Source organism: Procambarus clarkii, chromosome 30 (genome assembly GCF_040958095.1).
Source record: "Procambarus clarkii isolate CNS0578487 chromosome 30, FALCON_Pclarkii_2.0, whole genome shotgun sequence".
NCBI lineage: Eukaryota > Metazoa > Arthropoda > Malacostraca > Decapoda > Cambaridae > Procambarus > Procambarus clarkii.
This window is the reverse complement of record NC_091179.1, coordinates 29,490,158-29,499,868: the sequence shown is the minus strand read 5'-3', so window position 1 is coordinate 29,499,868 and position 9,711 is coordinate 29,490,158. Positions and strand designations below refer to the sequence as shown.

Genomic DNA, 9,711 nt, shown 5'->3' with positions numbered 1-9,711 from the left:
TGACACCTGTCTGAACAGTGACCAGTGTGCTGGCAGGGAGTGGTGGCTGACACCTGTCTGAACAGTGACCAGTGTGGTGGCAGGGAGTGGTGGCTGACACTGCTGACACCTGTCTGAACAGTGACCAGTGTGGTGGCAGGGAGTGGTGGCTGACACCTGTCTGAACAGTGTCCAGTGTGCTGGCAGGGAGTGGTGGCTGACACCTGTCTGAACAGTGACCAGTGTGCTGGCAGGGAGTGGTGGCTGACACCTGTCTGAACAGTGACCAGTGTGGTGGCTGGGAGTGGTGGCTGACACCTGTCTGAACAGTGTCCAGTGTGCTGGCAGGGAGTGGTGGCTGACACCTGTCTGAACAGTGACCAGTGTGGTGGCAGGGAGTGGTGGCTGACACCTGTCTGAACAGTGACCAGTGTGGTGGCTGGGAGTGGTGGCTGACACTGCTGACACCTGTCTGAACAGTGACCAGTGTGGTGGCTGGGAGTGGTGGCTGACACTGCTGACACCTTTCTGAAAAGTGACCAGTGTGGTGGCAGGGAGTGGTGGCTGACACCTGTCTGAACAGTGACCAGTGTGGTGGCAGGGAGTGGTGGCTGACACTGCTGACACCTGTCTGAACAGTGACCAGTGTGGTGGCTGGGAATGGTGGCTGACACTGCTGACACCTGTCTGAACAGTGACCAGTGTGGTGGCAGGGAGTGGTGGCTGACACTGCTGACACCTGTCTGAACAGTGACCAGTGTGGTGGCTGGGAATGGTGGCTGACACTGCTGACACCTGTCTGAACAGTGACCAGTGTGGTGGCAGGGAGTGGTGGCTGACACTGCTGACACCTGTCTGAACAGTGACCAGTGTGGTGGCTGGGAGTGGTGGCTGACACTGCTGACACCTGTCTGAACAGTGACCAGTGTGGTGGATGGGAGTGGTGGCTGACACTGCTGACACCTGTCTGAACAGTGACCAGTGTGGTGGCAGGGAGTGGTGGCTGACACCTGTCTGAACAGTGACCAGTGTGGTGGCAGGGAGTGGTGGCTGACACCTGTCTGAACAGTGACCAGTGTGGTGGCTGGGAGTGGTGGCTGACACTGCTGACACCTGTCTGAACAGTGACCAGTGTGGTGGCAGGGAGTGGTGGCTGACACCTGTCTGAACAGTGACCAGTGTGGTGGCAAGGAGTGGTGGCTGACACTGCTGACACCTGTCTGAACAGTGTCCAGTGTGGTGGCAGGGAGTGGTGGCTGACACCTGTCTGAACAGTGACCAGTGTGGTGGCTGGGAGTGGTGGCTGACACCTGTCTGAACAGTGACCAGTGTGGTGGCAGGGAGTGGTGGCTGACACCTGTCTGAACAGTGGCCAGTGTGGTGGCAGGGAGTGGTGGCTGACACTGCTGACACCTGTCTGAACAGTGACCAGTGTGGTGGCAGGGAGTGGTGGCTGACACTGCTGACACCTGTCTGAACAGTGACCAGTGTGGTGGCAGGGAGTGGTGGCTGACACTGCTGACACCTGTCTGAACAGTGACCAGTGTGGTGGCAGGGAGTGGTGGCTGACACCTGTCTGAACAGTGACCAGTGTGGTGGCTGGGAGTGGTGGCTGACACTGCTGACACCTGTCTGAAAAGTGACCAGTGTGGTGGCAGGGAGTGGTGGCTGACACCTGTCTGAACAGTGACCAGTGTGATGGCAGGGAGTGGTGGCTGACACTGCTGACACCTGTCTGAACAGTGTCCAGTGTGGTGGCAGGGAGTGGTGGCTGACACCTGTCTGAACAGTGACCAGTGTGGTGGCAGGGAGTGGTGGCTGACACTGCTGACACCTGTCTGAACAGTGTCCAGTGTGGTGGCAGGGAGTGGTGGCTGACACTGCTGACACCTGTCTGAACAGTGTCCAGTGTGGTGGCAGGGAGTGGTGGCTGACACTGCTGACACCTGTCAGAACAGTGACCAGTGTGGTGGCTGACACTGCTGACACCTGTCTGAACAGTGACCAGTGTGGTGGCAGGGAGTGGTGGCTGACACCTGTCTGAACAGTGACCAGTGTGGTGGCAGGGAGTGGTGGCTGACACCTGTCTGAACAGTGACCAGTGTGGTGGCTGACACTGCTGACACCTGTCTGAACAGTGTCCAGTGTGGTGGCAGGGAGTGGTGGCTGACACTGCTGACACCTGTCAGAACAGTGACCAGTGTGGTGGCTGACACTGCTGACACCTGTCTGAACAGTGACCAGTGTGGTGGCAGGGAGTGGTGGCTGACACTGCTGACACCTGTCTGAACAGTGACCAGTGTGGTGGCAGGGAGTGGTGGCTGACACCTGTCTGAACAGTGTCCAGTGTGGTGGCTGACACTGCTGACACCTGTCTGAACAGTGACCAGTGTGGTGGCAGGGAGTGGTGGCTGACACCTGTCTGAACAGTGACCAGTGTGGTGGCAGGGAGTGGTGGCTGACACCTGTCTGAACAGTGACCAGTGTGGTGGCAGGGAGTGGTGGCTGACACTGCTGACACCTGTCTGAACAGTGACCAGTGTGGTGGCAGGGAGTGGTGGCTGACACTGCTGACACCTGTCTGAACAGTGACCAGTGTGGTGGCTGACACTGCTGACACCTGTCTGAACAGTGACCAGTGTGGTGGCTGACACTGCTGACACCTGTCTGAACAGTGACCAGTGTGGTGGCAGGGAGTGGTGGCTGACACCTGTCTGAACAGTGACCAGTGTGGTGGCAAGGAGTGGTGGCTGACACTGCTGACACCTGTCTGAACAGTGTCCTGTGTGGTGGCAGGGAGTGGTGGCTGACACCTGTCTGAACAGTGACCAGTGTGGTGGCTGGGAGTGGTGGCTGACACCTGTCTGAACAGTGACCAGTGTGGTGGCAGGGAGTGGTGGCTGACACCTGTCTGAACAGTGGCCAGTGTGGTGGCAGGGAGTGGTGGCTGACACTGCTGACACCTGTCTGAACAGTGACCAGTGTGGTGGCAGGGAGTGGTGGCTGACACTGCTGACACCTGTCTGAACAGTGACCAGTGTGGTGGCAGGGAGTGGTGGCTGACACTGCTGACACCTGTCTGAACAGTGACCAGTGTGGTGGCAGGGAGTGGTGGCTGACACCTGTCTGAACAGTGACCAGTGTGGTGGCTGGGAGTGGTGGCTGACACTGCTGACACCTGTCTGAAAAGTGACCAGTGTGGTGGCAGGGAGTGGTGGCTGACACCTGTCTGAACAGTGACCAGTGTGGTGGCAGGGAGTGGTGGCTGACACTGCTGACACCTGTCTGAACAGTGTCCAGTGTGGTGGCAGGGAGTGGTGGCTGACACCTGTCTGAACAGTGACCAGTGTGGTGGCAGGGAGTGGTGGATGACACTGCTGACACCTGTCTGAACAGTGTCCAGTGTGGTGGCAGGGAGTGATGGCTGACACTGCTGACACCTGTCTGAACAGTGTCCAGTGTGGTGGCAGGGAGTGGTGGCTGACACTGCTGACACCTGTCAGAACAGTGACCAGTGTGGTGGCTGACACTGCTGACACCTGTCTGAACAGTGACCAGTGTGGTGGCAGGGAGTGGTGGCTGACACCTGTCTGAACAGTGACCAGTGTGGTGGCAGGGAGTGGTGGCTGACACCTGTCTGAACAGTGACCAGTGTGGTGGCTGACACTGCTGACACCTGTCTGAACAGTGTCCAGTGTGGTGGCAGGGAGTGGTGGCTGACACTGCTGACACCTGTCAGAACAGTGACCAGTGTGGTGGCTGACACTGCTGACACCTGTCTGAACAGTGACCAGTGTGGTGGCAGGGAGTGGTGGCTGACACTGCTGACACCTGTCTGAACAGTGACCAGTGTGGTGGCAGGGAGTGGTGGCTGACACCTGTCTGAACAGTGTCCAGTGTGGTGGCTGACACTGCTGACACCTGTCTGAACAGTGACCAGTGTGGTGGCAGGGAGTGGTGGCTGACACCTGTCTGAACAGTGACCAGTGTGGTGGCAGGGAGTGGTGGCTGACACCTGTCTGAACAGTGACCAGTGTGGTGGCAGGGAGTGGTGGCTGACACTGCTGACACCTGTCTGAACAGTGACCAGTGTGGTGGCAGGGAGTGGTGGCTGACACTGCTGACACCTGTCTGAACAGTGACCAGTGTGGTGGCTGACACTGCTGACACCTGTCTGAACAGTGACCAGTGTGGTGACAGGGAGTGGTGGCTGACACCTGTCTGAACAGTGACCAGTGTGGTGGCAGGGAGTGGTGGCTGACACTGCTGACACCTGTCTGAACAGTGACCAGTGTGGTGGCAGGGAGTGGTGGCTGACACCTGTCTGAACAGTGACCAGTATGGTGGCTGGGAGTGGTGGCTGACACTGCTGACACCTGTCTGAACAGTGACCAGTGTGGTGGCTGACACTGCTGACACTTGTCTGAACAGTGACCAGTGTGGTGGCAGGGAGTGGTGGCTGACACCTGTCTGAACAGTGACCAGTGTGGTGGCAGGGAGTGGTGGCTGACACCTGTCTGAACAGTGACCAGTGTGGTGGCAGGGAGTGGTGGCTGACACCTGTCTGAACAGTGACCAGTGTGGTGGCAGGGAGTGGTGGCTGACACTGCTGACACCTGCCAACCATCCTCCAGCCCTAAAGTGAACGCCAAGATGTGTCAAGACGATGGTGCAGAAGGCGGGACTCTAAGGTGGTGTTGCATTATCAATGTCCTCAGTTAATGGAGTTGAACACTCAAGAGGATCCCGCAGCCCGCACCTCCTGGCCTCAACCACTGAGAGTTCCGCCATTATTCTCCCTCAGGTAAACACGTCGTGCTCAGATATGCTAATGAAACAACTGAATATTCGCAGGTGTGCAAGACTTGTACAAATGGTAAAGTTGTTTACCTTGTAATAGCTTTAGGGCGCGATGAAGCACCGCCAGTCGTGAATTGTCATTGAAAACCTGAGGTGCCTGCCGCTCTGGGCTTCAAAATGTCCCTTATACTTCACCACAGTATTCTAGTTTGTTGATCAACGTTAAATTCCCAAGTCTCGCTCCGGTGCCTGTATTGAGTGGACGTAATCTTTCAGTAATACCCAACACATACACCGAGCGGGAGAATATACAGGTGTATATATTGGGTGGGATGATATCTCTGCTTCTGCAGCCACACACCAGCACATCAAAGGTGCCTCTCCTGAGTGTATTGAGTAGCGGTGCTCCTGTCCTCAGTAGCTGAGGTCGCTACTGCCCTCAGCAGCTGAGGTCGCTCCTGCCCTTAGCAGCTGAGGTCGCTCCTGCCCTCAGGAGCTGAGGTCGCTACTGTCCTCAGCAGCTGAGGCCGCTCCTGCCCTCAGCAGCTGAGGCCGCTACTGCCCTCAACACATTGTCTCAGCTACACTCAGTTATACAGTCATCAAACTCTTTTCATTGCGGTTTGTACGGTTCAAAGAGAAGCGTTAAAGTCATGTTTTAGCCTTATGGATTTCTGTATAAAACAAATTGTTATATATATATATATATATATATATATATATATATATATATATATATATATATATATATATATATATATATATATATATATATATATATATATATATATATATATATATATAAAAGTTTGTGAGGGTACCACCTCTGGTGCCAATGTGGGGACCCATAGCCTCGGAGAAGAAAATAAAAAGTATTCAGAGGAGACCTTGTGGTTTCTCACTGAACACTAATATTATCTTCTCCTACCACCCCCATTCTTTTGTATGTACACATATATATTTACTTTATTTGAACTTTGTTACAAAAAAGGAGTTACATATATATATATTTTGACAACCGTGCACTAAGTCTCGGTAGCGTCTACAACTGTGACGTCACATAACATGCTGGGACCTCACCGTATCACAGTCAAAGCGACACTTGACTAAGATGTGATTGGCTCAGCCTCACTTGACTGCGATATGATTGGATCAGTTGTACTCTTCATGGTCCTTCATCACCCTCCGTTGGCCTGTAGCGGCCACTTGGGCAGACATGGCAGTTGTCTGCCGCTCTGGGCTACGTCTCTCCTAACTCTCCATCACAGACGCAGCCCCGCACACCTGGACTTGGGCAGACATGGCAGTTGTCTGCCGCTCTGGGCTACGTCTCTCCTAACTCTCCATCACAGACGCAGCCCCACACACCTGGACTGGGGCAGACATGGCAGTTGTCTGCCGCTCTGGGCTGCGTCTCTCCTAACTCTCCATCACAGACGCAGCCCCACACACCTGGACTGGGTCGAGTCACCGCCTTTGATGAGTCCCTTCACCTGGAGTGGAGAGCCTCAGCCTTTGACCATCTGCGGCCCTCCACTTCTGGTACATTTTCTCTTCCACTTGGGTGTATGTACCTCCAGTGTCCGAACACGCCGTGGCAAGCATTGTCAGTGTCCGAACACGCCGTGGCAAGCATTGTCAGTGTCCGAACACGTTGTGGCAAGCATTGTCAATGTCCGAACACGCCGTGGCAAGCATTGTCAGTGTCCGAACACGCCGTGGCAAGCATTGTCAGTGTCCGAACACGTTGTGGCAAGCATTGTCAATGTCCGAACACGCCGTGGCAAGCATTGTCAGTGTCCGAACACGTTGTGGCAAGCATTGTCAGTGTCCGAACACGCCGTGGCAAGCATTGTCAGTGTCCGAACACGTTGTGGCAAGCATTGTCAATGTCCGAACACGCCGTGGCAAGCATTGTCAGTGTCCGAACACGTTGTGGCAAGCATTGTCAGTGTCCGAACACACCGTGACAAGCATTGTCAGTGTCCGAACACGCCGTGGCAAGCATTGTCAGTGTCCGAACACGCCGTGGCAAGCATTGGCAGTGTCCGAACACGCCGTGGCAAGCATTGTCAGTGTCCGAACACGCCGTGGTAACCATTGTCAGTGTCCGAACACGCCGTGGCAAGCATTGTCAGTGTCCGAACACGCCGTGGCAAGCATTGTCAGTGTCCGAACACGCCGTGGTAACCATTGTCAGTGTCCGAACACGCCGTGGCAAGCATTGTCAGTGTCCGAACACGCCGTGGCAAGCATTGTCAGTGTCCGAACACGCCGTGGCAAGCATTGTCAGTGTCCGAACACGCCGTGGTAACCATTGTCAGTGTCCGAACACGCCGTGGCAAGCATTGTCAGTGTCCGAACACGCCGTGGCAAGCATTGTCAGTGTCCGAACACGCCGTGGCAAGCATTGTCAGTGTCCGAACTTGTCATCACAAGCGTCAAGAACATCTGGAAAAGCCGTTGCATTTATCATATGAATCATATCGTACCGTTGTAATCATCACCAGAGTCCAGGCTAGGCGTCGTATATGTAAACCTCACCAGTGTCCGTACAAGGCGTCGTATAAGCCTCACCAGTGTCCGGACCTGGCGTCGTTTAAGTCTCAATAGTGTCCGGACTCGACGTTGTATAAGCCTCACCAGTGTCCGGACAAGGCGTCGTATAAGCCTCACCAGTGTCCGGACAAGGCGTCGTATAAGACTCACCAGTGTCTGGACTTGGCGTCGTATATATAAGCCTCACCAGTGTCTGGACCTGGCGTCGTATATATATAAGCCTCACCAGTGTCCGGACAAGGCGTCGTATAAGACTCACCAGTGTCTGGACTTGGCGTCGTATATATAAGCCTCCCCAGTGTCTGGACCTGGCGTCGTATATATATAAGCCTCACCAGTGTCCGGACAAGGCGTCGTATAAGACTCACCAGTGTCTGGACTTGGCGTCGTATATATAAGCCTCACCAGTGTCTGGACCTGGCGTCGTATATATATAAGCCTCACCAGTGGCTGGACAAGGCGTCGTATAAGCCTCACCAGTAAATTTGTAAATTATCTCTCTTCTCACTGTATTGTTCAGCTGCGTTCTGTTTGTGTTAGCCGAGGCCACGACCAGTGTGCGTTCTGTTTGTGTTAGCCGAGGCCACGACCAGTGTGCGTTCTGTTTGTGTTAGCCGAGGCCACGACCAGGGTGCGTTCCTGCATGCTGATCAGCCGCAGGTGAACCCTTGTTCTCATTGCTCTGCTTCTGACTAGAGCCTTCTCCTTGTATTATCTTGTGAAGTGGGGCTGGTGAGGGTCTGCATCCTCACCATGCTCTGGTAGTGTGGTGGGTGGTGACCAGCTCCTCACCATGCTCTGGTAGTGTGGTGGGTGGCGGCCAGCTCCTCACCATGCTCTGGTAGTGTGGTGGGTGGTGACCAGCTCCTCACCATGCTCTGGTAGTGTGGTGGGTGGCGGCCAGCTCCTCACCATGCTCTGGTAGTGTGGTGGGTGGTGACCAGCTCCTCACCATGCTCTGGTAGTGTGGTGGGTGGGGCCAGCTCCTCACCATGCTCTGGTAGTGTGGTGGGTGGCGGCCAGCTCCTCACCATGCTCTGGTAGTGTGGTGGGTGGTGACCAGCTCCTCACCATGCTCTGGTTGTGTGATGGGTGGTGACCAGCTCCTCACCAGGCTCTGGTAGTGTGGTGGGTGGTGACCAGCTCCTCACCATGCTCTGGTAGTGTGGTGGGTGGTGACCAGCTCCTCACCATGCTCTGGTAGTGTGGTGGGTGGTGACCAGCTCCTCACCATGCTCTGGTAGTGTGGTGGGTGGGGCCAGCTCCTCACCATGCTCTGGTAGTGTGGTGGGTGGCGGCCAGCTCCTCACCATGCTCTGGTAGTGTGGTGGGTGGTGACCAGCTCCTCACCATGCTCTGGTTGTGTGATGGGTGGTGACCAGCTCCTCACCAGGCTCTGGTAGTGTGGTGGGTGGTGACCAGCTCCTCACCATGCTCTGGTAGTGTGGTGGGTGGCGGCCAGCTCCTCACCATGCTCTGGTAGTGTGGTGGGTGGTGACCAGCTCCTCACCACGCTCTGGTAGTGTGGTGGGTGGTGACCAGCTCCTCACCACGCTCTCGTAGTGTGGTGGGTGGCGGCCAGCTCCTCACCATGCTCTGGTAGTGTGGTGGGTGGCGACCAGCTCCTCACCACGCTCTGGTAGTGTGGAGGGTGGTGGCCAGCTCCTCACCATGCTCTGGTAGTGTGGTGGGTGGTGACCAGCTCCTCACCACGCTCTCGTAGTGTGGTGGGTGGCGGCCAGCTCCTCACCATGCTCTGGTAGTGTGGTGGGTGGCGGCCAGCTCCTCACCATGCTCTGGTAGTGTGGTGGGTGGTGACCAGCTCCTCACCATGCTCTGGTAGTGTGGTGGATGGTGACCAGCTCCTCACCATGCTCTGGTAGTGTGGTGGGTGGTGACCAGCTCCTCACCATGCTCTGGTAGTGTGGTGGGTGGCGGCCAGCTCCTCACCATGCTCTGGTAGTGTGGTGGGTGGCGGCCAGCTCCTCACCATGCTCTGGTAGTGTGGTGGGTGGGGCCAGCTCCTCACCATGCTCTGGTAGTGTGGTGGGTGGTGACCAGCTCCTCACCATGCTCTGGTAGTGTGGTGGGTGGCGGCCAGCTCCTCACCATGCTCTGGTAGTGTGGTGGGTGGGGCCAGCTCCTCACCATGTTCTGGTAGTGTGGTGGGTGGTGACCAGCTCCTCACCATGCTCTGGAAGTGTGTTGGGTGGGGCCAGCTCCTCACCATGCTCTGGTAGAGTGGTGGGTGGTGACCAGCTCCTCACCATGCTCTGGTAGAGTGGTGGGTGGGGCCAGCTCCTCACCATGCTCTGGTAGTGTGGTGGGTGGGGCCAGCTCCTCACCACGCTCTGGCAGTGTGGTGCGTGGCGG

At 56.1% G+C, this 9,711-nt stretch overlaps 1 protein-coding gene across 1 annotated transcript; it reads left to right on the top strand.

The window, feature by feature from the left end:
* Positions 1 to 6,451: 6,451 nt before the first annotated feature.
* LOC138370003 (uncharacterized) lies at positions 6,452 to 7,093 on the top strand. The gene has a single exon (XM_069333770.1). It carries the CDS (start codon positions 6,452 to 6,454, stop codon positions 7,091 to 7,093), a length of 642 nt encoding a protein of 213 aa, XP_069189871.1.
* The last annotated feature ends 2,618 nt before the right edge of the window (positions 7,094 to 9,711 follow it).